Here is a 17,376-nt window from a genome sequence, read left to right as displayed (position 1 = left end):
CTATTACCCACATCGTCTGGGAGCTACAGAGGAGGTGGCGCGTGGACTCGGAGAATGGCTAGTCCAGATGCAGTACAAGAGGTGGTCCAGGGGTTCGGAGTCGGCTTCGTAGGTCATACCGGTGCCCTGCGGTCGAGATCGACCCTTACAACGATTAAGTGGCCGCGGAGAGGAAGTCCCGGTAGCGGTGCTGTCGTGGCGTCGGTCTACTGGGTTGGATCCGAGCCCGCGGTTGGAAAGGGGTCCCCGGCAAGGGTCGGGGTAGGTGAGATCCTGCTGTCTGCAACCTACGGGTGCATCTGATAGGGCCTGAAGGGTAGTGATACCCTTCCTTACGGGCAGGTCAGATCGGGTTGCACGTGGGCATCAGTTCTTGATGTCCGCTCAGCAGTAGGGCGCGGGCGGGGTTGACCCTGCCCGCCTTCCGAGAACAAAGGGAGTGGCGAGGACCACTCGGGAAACTGGCTAAGCGCCAGCATGCTATCGTGATGGACTCTCCAAAGCAAGTCATCGATGTTCGTTGCTGCAGGCTACGCAGCTAACCTTGTGGGTGCGATGTGCACTAGCCCCTCTCTGAAGCAATACCTTCTTGGTGGTTCCGGAGAGACGTAGGGTTTGGCGACCATAGGAATGGTTTAGTGGGTACGAGGAGAGAGTAGTCCTGGATTTTACTTTTGTTGTAGAAGACGGCCTGTCAGACCTACACTACCCTAACCTTCTGTTAGGGTGTCTGTTGAGCAGATTATCCCCCTATGGTTTAGAAGAAGAAAAAAAAAAGCAATTGCATCATCACTTCCTCTTTGCATTTAGACGTAGAAAGCGTCATTTTGCCTACAATAGAAGATAACCAACACATACACGCTGAAGATGCCTGTTTGTCCCAAGATGATACCTAATGGATCTTTGTGCAAGTGTTGTTGGTCTGTCGTTACTTTCCGAATAACAATCACCGTACAAAGATCACACCATTCGACGGTAACCCAACAACAAAAACGAGTGCAAGTGCTAGCAAAGCAAGTGCCCCTGCTGGAATGCCCGAATAAATATTCAATTTTTATTTCCTTTCGCCTTTCGGAATGGAATGATGGAGGCAGTATTCACGAAACATTAGTAATCGAGAAATATTCAAATCGGGGCGGCGAAAGTGAGAGCGTAAATATGTACGTAGGAGTACATCTGAGGGAAAACAATGAAAAATATGGAGTGTTCGTGTTTATAGTTTCTGTCTCACGACACAACAACGAAAGTGCGGGGTGGCCTTACCTGCGCGTCTGGCTGTAATGCCGAACCAAAACGGAATTGGGGACGGCGTCGCTGGTGGGGGGTAGAAGGTGCGCCACGAACGGTGCGATAGCAATCAACCGTCAAGCAATAATGGCTCACTATATGGATGAAATGGTTGGAAGTTATTTATCAACACGACGCCCCCATTCGTCCTGTTCGTTTGCTGCCTCCTGCTTCAGCCAGCCTGCCAGCCAGCAGCAAAGTGTGGAATAGTGTAAGCTATTGGATGGCAATCCACCACATCATCGATTCAGGTTAGAAGAGTGAGGGTGAAGACCCTCTGTCGTAAGGGTGTAGAAGACTGTACCTCTTTATGGGATTACCGATATCGGCACAGATGTATGAAGGGAGTCACCGGTGTCGGAACCGATACCTTATGATGAAAACACCTGAGTATCGTAATGTGACAACTTCTGATTTGTGAGGACCGTGCAACCTCTACGGTTCTCTAATAGTGGGTCTTTGCATTCTCACACATTTTCTCGTTGAACCTCTCGGAACAAAGAGAATTTCATACCTAAGTTCAGAGTTCAGAAACAAGAGATATCTGCAGAGATAACTGCTTGAAACTCCAGAACAGTAAATAAAAAGAAAATCGGGTTAAGTACGGTTCCTTTGAATTCCACTAAGAATTTGCATCCTTTGACAGATACGTATTTCGACCTCAACTGTAAGGTCGTCTTCAGTGTCTTGTACTTGAGTCGAGTCAAGTATTCAAAAAAAATTCAAACTTTAACCGAAAATAGAACAGCCGAACAAGTGACTCTAAAATAAGTGTGTATGCGAAACTATTGAAATTTGTGACGTCTTGTCGTGCTTGTACTAACGGCTAACCCATATGCATCGTTTCGCATACTGTTGTGTGTGGCTCTGACTCCTGCGACAAAAGATGAAAGAGAGAGTTATGGCCAGAGCTGTACAATTTCATGATGGTTGATGCCTAGCGTACCTTACGCAACGGTAGAGTGCGACTCAAAAGTCTCCACGCCGCACACGGTGCTAACGGGTAAAATCCGGAACCCACAACTGAAAAAATACGTCATGATCGGGCAATAAATGTGTGTTTTTATGTTATAAAAATATGCCATAACAAATTTGCATGATATATGACGAGTTTTGCCGTAACGTAGCTTCGACGTTACAGGCACAGCACAATCATGGTCACTCACAATTATGGGTCAATTCCATTTGAATGGCACTGACTAATAATTGTGACAGATTGACCCATTATCGTGCAATGACTGTATATTTTCTATATTTATTGCTAAAAAAAAATAAAATTGCGGCATGAAATCATGCCACATGCACTCTAGATCATGACGAACATTTATGGAATCATATTCATAAACTCGCGCTTTTCTTTTATGATTTAGGTTCTATAGGCAAAAAATGATAAACTGTGTCATAATAACATGCCGCATGTAGTCTAGAATCATGACAGAAATTTATGAATCTAAAAGCCTTATTTATAAAATTGGTACTTGACATTTATGATTTTGGTTCCTATGATGCCTGGCAAGTGCTCTTCTGTTAAGGTTTCTGTAACGGTTGAACTGTTAGTGTTACTGCACTGTTTCTGGCTCCATTTCTTGCAGAAATGTTTACGATATCTTGCCTATACTATGCATTTAGCTTGGAGTCGGATCCAAAACAAAACCACTTTCAATCTAATAAAAACTAACTACATATGTTAAACTAAATAATTTGATTATTGTGTTCCAATCAAAATGACAAATTTTGGATATGCCAGTTCGTGTATTTTTTTCCAATTATGGTGTACTGTTGAATGGTGTGAAAGGAATTATTATCCACAAGTTAGTGCTTGCAATTAGTCGCCATCATTGTTCTGGGAAGTGTAAATTCTGTATACAAAACAAACACTTACCTCCTGTTGCATACGATCCTCAACCTCACTCCACATTTTACGCTGAAAAACTTAACACTACTGGCATTTTTGATAATTAGATTAGAGTAATAAGGGACCGCTCTTACAATTTTTAAAAGTTTTGTATTGACGAAAGTCTACGAAGGGAGGGGAGGTCTGAGATTATCAAAATTTGATATACGCGATTTACGAAAACAATTACACTTTTTAATATTTATAGAATAATCTAAAACAGATGAAACACCGCCAATCGGAATGGGGATGAAAAATCAAATGGCTTCACAGGTTCGTGTAACGAGTACAAAAACCGCACCCTTTTATTTTGTTGCATTCCTTCATGCCGCTGTTCTATAGTTTAATAAGAAAAGGTTTGTCGTAACATCTTTGAAACCCGTATTCGTAATTATCGTCATGATATTATGACTTGCAGTCATGTGATCATGAAGCGGCATATTTTATGATTTTATGGCTTTTTCGTCATGCTTTGGGTTTTTACCCGTGTACGAAACTGCATAACCAATTCAAAAAAAAACGAGCACGTGCAATCAGTTGTCAGTTTTCCTCTGTCGTTTGGCATCATCCATTTATTGCGTAACGCTAAAATCGGGATTTTTTGTGCCAACACCACCCCCCCCCTCACCCCTCCATAACGCTTTCCTGTATGAAAGCTTTGAATATTTTGTATGATTCGTAACGCTTGACTGGACTCCATTTTCCCCTAGAGCGTTACGTAATTTGTGGATAGTGCCTTTGCACTTTCTCTGTACCTGTCTCAGTGCGCAACTCTACGCCAGATTGTCTCAAGAACGTTTCAGTGGAGATGTAGAGATCTCTTGGGAGGTACCAGGTGGTTAAAAATGGATTTCAGTAGTGTTAAGTAGACAGTAGTGACATTTTAGGTTGTTTAAAGTGGTTTCATGAGCGATCGAAGAAGTTTGAGCGAGGTTTCAGAGGAGTTCTGGAGCTTTTCAGGGGCTTTCAAGGTATTTCAATGGGTGTCGGGGACGTTTTAGGCTGTTTCAGGGCGTTTCAAGATGTTTTGTGGCGATTCTAGGGGTTTCAACGGGTTTTTGAAGCATTTTGAAGGGTTTCATGAGCGTCTTGGGGGGCTCAAGGGGTTTTAGTATTGTTTTATAGGCTTTAAGGGATTTCGAGAGAGTTTTGGATGCCTTTAGCATCTGGAGACCGGGAACGTTTTAGGGGATTTCCAAATCGTGTTGATGGATTTAAGGGATGTTCTAGTAAAGTTTCAAGACAATTCAAGAAGTTGTATTGACGTTTCAGGAGAATTTCCGGGTGTTTCAACTGTTTTCAGATCAATTATTCTACAAGTTTGTCGTTTACATTTGTTTAAATGAGAATTTCATGATTCTAAAACTCCCTTAACCCTCCTAGGATGTTAGGATAGGCGCACCACACTGGCGTAGTGCACGTCCTGCGCGTCTGGCTGGGTCATATGGATCCCAACATCTTACTAGGGTTAAACCTTCCTGAAAACTTCCCTTAAACATCTTTGCTAGACCACCCCTAAAACACTGCTAAAACCTCCTAAGACGCCCTAACTAATGTTGAAATATCGCTTCAAACGATTCATATACTTAAGCACTTAACATGACCCTTTAGTTGTCAAGTATCTTTGCTGAAAATTCCATATTTCTTAGTGATCGGGTACGTGAGTTATGTGAGATAAAAATAATTGCAAGCTTCCTTGTGCCGTCTAACGTTGGATTTCTTAAGCACTCTGCATTGCACTGTGCATTACTTTCCGCGTCGTAACGAGTAGTACTAGTGCTGTGTGTTTTTTTCTCTCGCACAGTAACGAAAACTCCTACTCATTCGTCTCTGCCTCTTGTCAAAAGCGGGAGACCAGCACTTAAAGTTGTGTAAATACACGCGCTGAGTATGCCGGCAATCCCTGGCCTTCCTATGCAGTGAGTGTAAATTGCACTGTGCATTACTCTCTGCGTCGTAACGAGTAGAGCTACTGCTGCGTTTTTTTTTCTCTCGCACAGTCACGAAAACTTTTACTTATTCGTCTCTGTATCTAGTAAAAAATGGGAGGCCAGCATTTAAAATTGAGTGAAGCACAAGCTCTTTCACACCGCGCTGAGTATGCCGACAATCTCTGCCCTCCCTATGCAGTGAGTGTCAATTGCACTCATACTGAACAAATTGACCCTCACGGTCGCGATACTCATTTCGAACGAAACTTAATGGCGGTCATACAACAACCGCGAGGTTAGTTGTATTCTTCATTGAAGTGATGGTAGTATATTATGCTGGTGCCAATATTTGCAAAGAATGAGTATCACGACAGATTCCAACCAGGGTGCAAAATATTCACAGTCATTGACTGAAAACAGCACGAATTTGAATAATTCTGCACTGAATATTCAAAACAAAACAAAAATCATTTTCGTTCTCCCTCTTCACACAGTCAGTCAATTCGTAGTCATTGAATATGAAGCAGATCTGGAAACATCTTCATAATTACCTGCGTTTATGGCTACTATTCCTTTCAAAAACACTCCACAACAATCAAATGGGAAAAGATCTGTGTAAAGCACCGTTAAATGTAATCGAAACGTAATATTTTATCAGCCATTTAACACTTTGTAGGTTGTTTACAAATATTCATTGACTTTCATTCAGTTGACAAACGAATTTCGAGCAGCTGAATATGAATATGCAGGCAAGTGAATGAAAATTGCCGCACGGTGAACTTCAACTCGTCTGCTCGAAAATTTTGCGCCCTGATTCCAACACATCATTGTTATCGCCATGAGTAGGGATGGGAACACTCACTTTCAAAGAGTTACACTCACTTGCTATTTTCTCAGCTCAGAAGCGTGCAATCAAGAAACGATGTCAGTTCTGCACGATCATCTGTGCGAAACAGACGTGTTTCACATTTCGCTCGGTATTGTAGATTCGTTTCATCTATCCCGCCACAATGGCGGTGATCGGTCCGCGTGCCAATACCTTTAAAGTCGATTTCGCTAATTTCAAAGTACGACCTTCGTTCACGGAAATCCATTCCTTTCTTTCTGAAGTGCTTGGTTTGCGCTCGGCAAAACTAGAGAGACTCCAAATGCATCATGTGCAAAATTGTGCCTATGTGAAATGCGTGGATAAAAAAACTGCCGAAACGGTTGTAGAACAACACAATGGCAAACACCACATTCAGGTTGGTGGTGTGCAGTATAAAGTGCGTCTGGCTATGGACGACGAATGTATGGAAGTGAAGCTCCACGACTTATCTGAAAATGTTAGCAACGACGACATCGCTGCTAATCTGAAGCAGTACGGAGAAGTGCACTACGTGAGGGAGCAAGTCTGGGGTCCTGCCTTTGCTTATAAAGGCCTCCCCTCTGGCGTCCGCGTAGCTAAAATGACGTTGAGACGTCACATCAAGTCTGTGATCACTATTAACAGTGAAAAGACACTGGTAACCTACAAAAACCAGCCGAAAAGCTGCATTCACTGTTTGCAGCCTCTACATTCTGGCAAATCCTGCACAGAAAATAGAAAGGCTGCAAAAAATACTGCCCAGGCGAACGGTAACAACGATCGAAACAGCACAATAGCAGAAGCGATCTCGCCGTCTGCACCAGTTATGCAGAACTCAATGAATCAGGATGGTACGTCACAACAAAAAGCAAACGAGAAAAGCAAGCAACAGTACAAAAGGAATGTTCGTCAGCTGAGCCCAGGAGAGACAAAACCGCCGCCAGCAAAGAGAGCTGATATGAAAACGACTGCAGAAACAACTACCGCACATGGACGTGCGCGCGATGAGGAGGAGAATGAAATGGATACAGCTAGCAGTGTGGATCTTTCAGAACCCGAACCAGCCCAGGATGACTTGGATAAATGGATCTCGTTTTTAGCAAGCGGACGAGAAAAGTGGAAAAACAAACGAAAAAGTTTGGAATCAAATCAATGAAGATTGTAGATATATAGTTTATAAAATCAGACCTGAATGACCCCCGGGTTAAAAGGTCTTTAATAAATAATAATAATAATAATAAGAAACGATGTATGGACGACTTTTGCATTGTGGTTTTGTTTAAAACTTTGCCAAATGAACTAGGGGACGCACACGCATATCAAAGTCGTGACAGAGTTGTAAAAGCGACTCTCCACGAGGTGAGTGTAATTTACATTCACCTATTGGAGAGTTGCCTTCGGAGCTCCCTCACGGCTTCGGTATGCGTGTGCGACCCCTACTCTATTCGGCAAAGTTTTAACCAAAACCACAATGCAAAAGTCTTCCATACATCGTTTCTTGATTGCACGCTTCTGAGCTGAGAAAATAGTAAGTGAGTGTAACTCTTTCCAAGTGAGTGTTCCCATCCTTGGCCATGAGTATCCTTATATATGATTTAGAGACGCTCAGATATAGCGACATAGCGTGGATGGAAGAAAGGACAAATTGTGAAAGTTTGTGCGTCGTAAGGGTGACGCTGCGCAGCTGTCGTCATGAAAATCATATCAATATCAGTAGTGAAGGTCACGATACGAGGATGGAGGGTGACGTATGTGCATTTTAATATTTTCTGGTGTTAGCGACTGTAGAGAGAGAGCGAATCAGAAAGTGCTAAAGATGATTATGACGTATGCGTCTGTGCAAGCTCGTGAAAACATCCGGAAAAGTGTTTTGCGGCACATGTTCGCTTTAATTAGCGGGTTGCCGATGAAAATGAGAACGCCGAATGTGTTCATGACCATCCCTATTTGCTTTAGAATCGAGGTTCACACCTTTTCAGTTCCTGCGAGATCACAGCACGTTCTGACACCATCGCAACAACAATCCTTATTTCACTCAACATTGTGCAATAAGACCACCGCCTACAAACTGTCTCTCTCCGTTTGTGCCGCAATGTGTATCAAACATTGTTTGTTAGACACCACAAAATATCATTATCATTGAGTCACATGAACGCGGACGGTCTGTTGGTGGTAGTGGCGGGAAATAAAATGTGCGGTAGGTATGATGCATGTCGTACGTGAGCAAACGAATGAATCCCGGTTTTGTGGTGACGGCGGCGGTAACGTCGTTGTCGGCGTCGTCGTGATTTAAGCTTACCCCCTTAAACCAAATAACTTCCATCTTCCACGGACGAACGGGCGGACCGACGGAGGAGCATACAGCTTCGTGCATGACGAGTCACATTTGCGCTTTGGTAGCATATGAAGAGAGCGCATCACATACTTGTCGTGTCACGACATCGGTATTCAAGTGTCAGGGTGTTCCAAAATTTTACTTTGTCAGGAAACTTGGGGACAGTGCTGTGAACCATCACCGTATTAGTCACGAAAACGCTGATAAAAACCAAACTAGTACCACCCTGTCTTTGTACTTCCTCTCTCCTTTCTGCGCTATGTCATGACAATCATCTTCATGTCAGTAGTGATGGTCACAAAGCGAGGATGGTGGGTGACGTGTGTGGGATTCAGTCTTTTCTGGCGTTTGCGAGTTTAAAAAAAAAACTAAATTCTAAAGTCGCAAACACCAGAAAAGACTGAATCGCACACACGTCACCCACCATTCTCGTTTTGTGACCATCACTACTGACATGAATATGATTGTCATGACACTCTCTTCCACGTGTTGCACAACGTATTTCACAACGACGGTACTACGTCACAAATCCCCCATTCGTTTTGCATAGGTCAATTAGAACCTACACACAAAGCGCATCACTCAGTGCGACCTGCATAGGCAAATCCTCTCACTTCGTCTGTCATGCATCATTGTTCAGAGAGATTCATTCTCTCGCAACCCACTGAGTGATGCACAATCAGCAACTGTCATCGCGACAAAGAGCTGAGTGCAGTACAATCCACAAAATGCTTGCTATGCGGCCCGTATGCTAGCAATTTGGTATCACTTGGTAATGGTAATTCCAGAAATCAGAACCAACCATTATCTCGTGATGGTCGCGATAATCAACCAACAGCACTGCTTAGGGACTCATTGGTTCATCCTCCAACAGTAGAGAGGTGCAAATGGCTTTATCCTCTCAAAAGGTTTGATCTACCATTTGGTGATTAGCACACGTTCCCTAACAAGGTACAATTTTGGGTACACCCTACTGGTACACTCGAGCTTAGAGTTTCCAGTACAACGCGGCTGCCTAAATATAGGCAACCGTGGGGTGTTTTAAGTGTACCAGAGGCGAAACTGAGGAAGATGGGAGCTTCTGTAGAACAACGGAACTTGTCGTCCTGGTGGGGTTGCTGTTGCTGCTGCTGGTTGGTGGGAGAAACGTAATAAAATCGCTTCTTATTTCCATGAAAATGTACTGTGCTGCTTTTGATAGTGCGCTGGCGCTGCTGGTTGGTGGGTGCTGCTGCCTCGGTACTTGTTTCAAGTAGGTTAGTCCTTTTTGTCCTTTGACGGGGTCTGATGGCCTTCTTTATGCTTCTTGTGAAGGATTTACAATTACATACACCCGCGGGCGGCGTGGCCATTACCATTCAGAGCCGTGAGCCATTCGCTTTGCGACGTCCGGGGCACACCTTTTAATTTATGCATTGTTTGTTAATAACATCATTTTTTTATTCTTCCTTGTCCTTTTCACTTGGAAAGAGTATTGATCTTGTTTGGTATCCGTTCAGAACTCATAAATTGAATGTAATGTAACGTAATACTTGAAAGAGATGCAAATAAAGATATATAAAAAATGTAAACCAGATGTTTCATAAAATAAATTTAGAATTGAGGAAACTTATCTTCAATTTTGCTAATTCGAAAATATTTCAACGTTGATCGAAATAAATCGGATTTTTGAAAAAAAATAGCGTTCTGGTGGGATTTGAACCTACAACTCTGTATTCGCTAGACCGGTGCTTTACCCAACTAAGCCGCATAACAGGTAACGATTTAATAGAATAGAGAGTCAAACTGAGCCCACACCTTCTGGTATATGCCAGAAAAAGGTTACCATATCTCATTGTTATGTAAATTAATCAGACCTTTTTCAAATTCTTTCCTATTTGAAAGCGAAAACGATTAAGTCAGTTTCTTGTGTACTTATCCTTTTACCTCGCTTTGAACCGTCATCGTCGTCAGTATGTGTAATAGACATTGTTATGCTCAATGGTCCTTGCACAAAAACCATTTGCGTATTCATTCACTGCTCCCCTTTATTACCGGCCCAAGTCCTCCTACCTACGATGCAATGCCGATGGTAGGCAAAGAAATCTAGAACACACATTTTAAACTTTCCATTTTCAAAACATTCCGGAACAGAGTAGGAACACAAGTTGAAACGAACTCAGGAGCAGCATATTGTTGCGGCGGCCGACGACGACGACGACGGGACCCGGCGGTCGCATGTCACATTCGGTCGGAAAGTTCATACCTCCTACAACTTCAGTTCCGCCCTACCGTTGGGTTGGTCGGAATCGGATTGCTAAAAATATGAAAATTATTTCCATTCGTTTCGCGCTGTATATCCTTTCCCGACTTCTTCTGGTGCAACACGATTGGCGGTGGTGGTTTGTGTGTGTAGGCGGAACTACTGCGCTGCACTTTAGGTATAGGGGCTGCTGTAAAACTGGGTCATATCCTTTTGCCCTTGCTATTTCTCGCTTCTTGCTCGTGGCACCTCTAGTACTACCACTCCATGGGGCCTCTGAACATGGCACTTCTGGTTGATGGTGTAAAATCCATAAGTTAACTTTATATCAATTTTCTACATGATGCACGATGGGGAGGATGTGAAGCGAAATCAGTAGACATGATGCTGCTCTTCTGTTCTTCGGTGTGTTTCTTTCCTGAGGATCCAATTTTTTTCGGTATCATACAGAAAATGTTGAGTCAGGAACATTTATCATTATTCTTCGAATGGGGTGTCTGGATATGCTACTGTGCCTAGGTATTTCGGTTGTAACCTCTGAAATCGAATTTGTCTCACATGAACTGGGTGGGAAGCATCATACCACATGGAATTCAAATTTGCAATGCTTGAATTGCGATTCCAATCACTGAGAAGACAAATGGGTATCAAATAGAACATAAGAAGCATTTTAAAATTTATTATGGGCATACAACATGTAGCCATTAGATGTATTCCAGTACATATAAGTATTTTTGCATTTCACAAAAATATACGAGCAGATAATTAACATTTTCAGTAGATCCCCTCAACATTACAATGGAACTTCCATGGTTCTGACAATGGGGCACGTTCGGTGTAGTACTAGATTTGTAGTAATGAGCTGAATTTTTGTAAGGTGAGAAGGTTAATTCTCCGTTTCTGCAGTGAAATGGTGCAGCGTGTTGTTTATGTTGCAAGAATTGGAGAAAACAACAATACTGTTGCCCAAAGTTTCGCTCAAACAGCATCAAATTAGGCAAGGAATCATAATACCCACGCTTTTTGCACCATTTCACTGCAGAAACGGAGAATTAACATTCTCATCATACTAAAATTCAGCTCAATACTACAAATCTAGTACTTCACCTTTTTTTATTATTTTTACTGGAAAACCTATGCTCCTCAGCCATTTGATTTGATAATTTTTGTTTTGTCAACTAAATAATTGTTTTTTTTTTTTCATTCTTTTCAGGTAAGTCGAAACATCACGAATTGTGTACACCAGCCAACCAGTAAGTACTAAATGTAAAAAATAGCAAATATATCCTGCAATTTGCATTATCGAGAATGGAACAGCTAAATTTTATTTGCGTTAATACTATGGTGGTTCTCCAACCATAAATTTTCCTGTTCAACAAAGTGGTGTAACTGCTTGAACAAATCCTGAACAAATTATCTTGTAATTAGTACAGATTATGTTCAGTCTTGTTAGAGATCACAGTCATTTGAACCTTTTCGTCGATATTTGGCCTTCTTTGTCTACGACATTCGCAACATAAGCAACCAAACTACTGCTCGAAACAAAAATGTCAAACGAATGCACTTCAGCACGATAGCGGCTTCGGGAGATGGTTCGGCTTTTGTTATTCCTGTCGTCTTCCATAATAAGAGCTATGTTGCCCATCTGTGTGTCGTATTCAATGCAACATGCAAGAATAAACTAATATTAACATTCATAATCGGAATTGACTGAAAATCTATGCGTAAAGCTAGAATTAGACAAATGTCATCGTGTCAGATGACATTGATTTGACATTCTTATGTTTATTGATCTTCGTTCTACTGCTCGTGTTGTGTGTAAGAGGTCTCGTTTGCGCACGAATGTAACAAAGCAAGCTGACACTCGACTGCGGCAACGAAATGAAGATAGTAAAAAGTGTCGAATGTTTACAAGACTGATTATGTTCGTTCATTTTTAGTTTGATTTTGATCACATATTCTTTGTAATTGCTAGTTTCAGGGTCGTCTAATAGAAAAAAGTGCGTTACCTCATTTGTGCGTGACGTTACAGTTATGTGTTCTTTACAATTAATTAATTTCACACTGATACAAAACTTAACTGTTGGTCTATATGAAGAGCAAACTTATGTGTCTCTGACAAATTTTGAGTCCCCGAATCCGATTCCGGGCCTAGATTTACTCCATTGCGTCATAATTTCGAGATATACCTCAATTTACTGGGCCAAATATGCGATTTTGTGCTTTTTTTTTACTGCAATCCATTTGGTATGGACATGATTTTTTTTTTTTCAAGCAAAGGGGAAACTGGTCGATTAACACCCAAAGTAACGATTTATTTGGCATAAATCTTTAATTTAGATTTTAATCGATGAATTCACGAGACCAGCTTGGTGCTCTAGTGGCTACCGCTTCTGATTATTCATAATCAGAAGGACCTGGGTTCAATCCCAGGCCCATTCCTGTCCTTCTAATTTGTATCTTTCTATCTACATTATCCGATCGATGTTCATTGGCATCGTTAGAATCAGAAACGTTTCCCTTCCATCCAACTTCTACAGCAAAGTGTTAAAAAAAAATCTATCATAAAACGCCTACAAGTTTTGATATCCAGCAAACTATGCCGCATCATCTCCAGAGTTATCACTACACAATCTATCACCTTATGCGTGGCATCCACGCACCAATGTGTGAATCCTCTGCCAAAAACTATATCTACAACACTCCGACATCCACATGAACTTGTGCAGATGCAGTGAACTTCCCGGGCTGCACGGGCTGAATCTGTAGCTCAAAATTGCCACGTGCTGGAGCAAATCAGAGCCCGGATTCCGATTCAGCGGCCCAAAATCTGTTAGAGACTCCAAAGCTTGCTGCAGACACAAAAAAATCGTTGTGTTTCTCTGCGTGACTTTTGTTCTCTAACATGCACGTCAACTTTAACCCGTTAACGTCCACGTTGTCTCACAATTTAAGTCTATAATATATTTTCTGCGTTGATTAAAGAGGTTTTAGAGCAGAAGGGTTCATTCGCCTCTTAATCTACGTAATGATTTGTTATTTACAGTCAAGTTCCAATAAAATAAACATAATTTCTGGAATGGTAAATAGAAGTCTCTGGTGTAGTTCCAAAAAAACATTCAATATAGGACCTCAACATCTGAAAATCTTGTCATCCTCTGTTTCAGTATAACTTTTATACTATCGTTACATTCTGATCCTTATAGATGCATAAAAACGAGAAAAGGAAATGACTGTCAGATTTCCGATTACATTACGGCTTGCTACAGACATGGCTACAGATTTATGTAAGGACTGTTCAATTTATAAAACGGACTACTTTCGTGTATGATACCTTTTTTATTTTTCAATAAAATCATTATCAGTTTTTTGCATAACTTACTGTAGCTATTCTCAAACGTGGTAAAAATATAACATTAAGCAAAATGTTCTTTATTGTGTAACTGAAGCGGTTTTCGTAAAACATAAATAAAAACCCATTTCTCAAAATTCGACATAACTTTCCACATATTTAATATGCACATTTTCATGAAGTTTTTGATATACATATTGGAATCTTATACTATTCTACTAAAGGTAGAGCTCAATAGTTGGCCAGTTATAATGCACCAAGCATTCTCCGGCTTGTTATAGTGAGTTGCCTTGTTTTCATAGAAATTATTTAAAAATGTTCATTCAAGTCCTGTGTTGCAATAGCATCACCGATTCGACTCAAAATTTGTCCAGAGTAGTAGAAAATTGCTCTCTAAATGATACAGAAGAAAAATTTACTTTTAATTACCGGCTGTTCGGGTTCGTTTGGAAGTTGACCATCAATGTTAACTTCTTTTCCCGATCAGCCTAGATAGCTGTGTAGTGTCGGTAGCGGTTGTCTCAATTGGCTAAGAATAACACTACGGACCGCCTGATCCAGTGGTAAGAGTCCACTAAACAGGTGACCCCTAATTCATGGTGTTATGCGGCTTTATGCTTACCGTGCCAAAGAATGAATGGTTAGGGGGGTCTAATAAAAACCTAACCACAAACGGAGCCTGTGGAGAATTAGGGCGTCCTCCACAGTATTACGCCCTTACTGCGCTAACCGGAGCAATGGTGCAGTGGACCTTGCGTTTCTCCGAGATAATCAGTTGCCCTTCTTAAGTCTCGAATTTGAGGCTAAATAAGGGCGGGGTTATTCAAATGTTGTTAATTAGCTTACATTACTGCCTATATGGTTTCGCTTAATACGTTTTCGCCATTGGCGTTTTTCAATTGACACCGATTTGGTTCGTCGTTGATGTTTCCTTTTTGTGCTGTGATTGTGAAGAGTGTAATCCTGTCTAGTTTGGGTAGTGGCTACGACAAGGCAACCTCAGATCAATTTTCAGCGTAAAAAGCGTATGTAGCCCAAGTGGATCTACTTCAAAAAGTTCAATTTCATAGGGTAACTTCTGTATAGGTTACCTTGTGAACCCAGCTTTGCTTTTTTCATTATAGATGAACTGTCGTGCCTTGAGCATGCTATATTTTAGAATAACGTTAACAGTATGTTTCAACCTTTCCTTATTGATGCCTTCAAGCAAGCTCTTGTTTTCAGCATTTTTTCGCTGATATTGGCATCTGAAGTAACTCAAACATCGGTTTGAGATGCTTCACTATGATGGAATACTTAGGTAGTACAGTTCATGGTTAACTTAACATAGAATTGCACCTAACCCAAATCTGCATGAGCAGAATTTGTCATGAGTTGACTGATTGGCATGTGTCAGATGAGGACTCTCCATTTGACCTTTTTGGACTTTGGAGTGTTCCTTCGCAAACTTTGCGTATTCAGGTGTCCCTGCTTAACAAGCTAGGGAACCTGTAATAATAGGTTGCGAACACATTTTATGGATAACTCGCTTCCATTGCTACTCCAAGAGAGTTTCATTATGGTTTTGTTATTACAACGCCCTTCATTGTGGTATACCATAGCTACTGCTTTGAAAGAAGCTTGTCCTCTGCGGTCTGTGCAGACCGAAAGAGGTATTCCTGAATGGAACTCGGACTTGTTCAAGTTCTAAATATCTTCGGATAAACCAGTCTTTTGTATAGCTACGAATCTTTAGTTTCTACCCCGAGGATTGTAGCTATAGAATCGATTTAGTGGGCACTTAAAAGCTCTGCTTACTTCAAATCTCCTGCAACAAATGGGGCTCTGTCCTATTTTTCTCCAGAGGGATTTGAGTTTTTCAAACATGTTTTGAACTCTTGTAGTTTTCTATTGGGTATTTTCATGGCGTGAAATTGCTCTGTAGTTTTTTCCCGAAAGGGTGCGTGCGTTGTAAAAAGAAGGAATAATTTCCAGATTTATCTGGTTACGTCGTTCTTTCTGAAATGCTCGAAACGCATTGTCGATTATCACATCTGTGATGTTCGTCTGGCTAACATGCCTGTTCATGTGAACTCACATGTCTCCCAAAAATTTTGGGATGTCCACAGTGACTCTTTTACACAAAGTTGTATACGTTTTCAAGAAAGCACTCGCTCAAACGTAGTTTTTGCTTGGGTGATTTCTTGAATATTGAGGATGCTTTTGATGACGTGCCTTTCTATGTCATATTGAAAATCGCATGACGTCGCAAGCTACCTCCAATGAGCTATAGGCTCTTTTTACGCTTATGCGTTTTACAGTGTCCTTTTTAGGGCACTGATTAACCCCGTTGTGGTATGAGCTATGAGCTCTCGTTGCGCTTATGCGTTCATTCCCTCTTCTAGGGCACCCCTTCCTATTTCATCACCTTTCCCTTTCCCAATTCCCATCCCTTGTCCCATTCTCCCTCAGGTAAATGATGAAATAGGCTCATATGTATGGCGATGGCACAAATGTCCCAAATGGAGGATAACGTGCCTCTGGAGCCGGCCTTCTGATACCTGATACCTGATACCTGCATTTTTCATCAAAAATTTAATCCATGAAAATGGTCATATTAAAAAATGTCATACTTTTTGCTCCATTGATGCAGATTTTCGACTCTAGCGAATCTTGTTATTATTTATTTTTAACAAAGTTGGTCCTATGTTATCGTACACCTTATTTAATAATAATCGGATGCAAAGTTTTTATTTCCAACATCATTGTTATGCAAAATTTGCATTTGGTTGCATGGTTATTTGGAAGAACCTTCAGAGAACGAAACTGTTTTGATTACTGTGTCTGTAATGGCGCACAGTAACCAAACCAGCTATGCTATTAAGAACAAGTTTTCTGCATTTAAAACCACATTACTCCCACTTTCGGCTGGATGCATAAAAAAATTGATTATTTAATATTTTCATGAACTTTTGGATTTACAATTGAATTTTATTCAAAAAATCGAATCTCACTTGAGACTTTAATATCTCTCTCTCTCTTCTTGGCGTAACGTCCTCATTGGGACAAAGCCTGCTTCTCAGCTTAGTATTCTATGAGCACTTCCACAGTTATTAACTGAGAGCTTCCTCTGCCAATGACCATTTTGCATGCGTATATCGTGTGGCAGGCACGAAGATACTCTATGCCCAAGGAAGTCAAGGAAATTTCCTTTACGAAAAGATCCTGGACCGACCGGGAATCGAACCCGTCACCCTCAGCATGGTCATGCTGAATACCCGTGCGTTTACCGCCTCGGCTATATGGGCCCTATTGAGACTTTAATATCTCAACAACTAATTTTCCAATTGAGTTGAAATTTTGCCAGAATGTTCATTACTCATGCTGCTGCAGCATGGCACATACTTTTCTGGTATTAAAAAAAATATAACATATGTGAACAGTAATTTTATATATAATTTTCAGCAATCGAAAAAAATCACCTCATTTAACACCTGACCGATTTTCTA

At 41.3% G+C, this 17,376-nt stretch overlaps 1 protein-coding gene and 1 long non-coding RNA gene across 8 annotated transcripts in view; one reads left to right on the top strand and one right to left on the bottom strand.

Moving 5' to 3' along the window:
- LOC109409584 (maternal protein pumilio) overlaps positions 1-17,376 on the top strand; it is a 310,089-nt gene that overhangs the window by 152,632 nt on the left and 140,081 nt on the right. The window contains exon 9 of one of the 7 annotated variants that reach the window (XM_062860732.1): positions 11,750-11,815. The exons of the other annotated variants lie outside the window; for them this stretch is intronic. Coding sequence (XP_062716716.1) covers positions 11,750-11,800 — 51 coding nt within the window. The 3' untranslated portion in view covers positions 11,801-11,815. Of the gene's footprint in view, positions 1-11,749; positions 11,816-17,376 lie in introns of those variants that run through there. 7 annotated transcript variants of the gene reach the window in all.
- The window catches only part of LOC134292052 (uncharacterized), a 387,121-nt gene continuing 385,847 nt past the window's right edge, over positions 16,103-17,376 (bottom strand). The window contains exon 2 of the long non-coding RNA XR_009999428.1: positions 16,103-16,442. This is a non-coding gene — a long non-coding RNA (uncharacterized LOC134292052). The remainder of the gene's footprint in view (positions 16,443-17,376) is intronic.

Source organism: Aedes albopictus, chromosome 3 (assembly GCF_035046485.1).
Source record: "Aedes albopictus strain Foshan chromosome 3, AalbF5, whole genome shotgun sequence".
NCBI classification, from domain to species: domain Eukaryota; kingdom Metazoa; phylum Arthropoda; class Insecta; order Diptera; family Culicidae; genus Aedes; species Aedes albopictus.
Note: the sequence above shows the minus strand (reverse complement) of the source record. Positions and strands in the feature narration are given on the sequence as shown.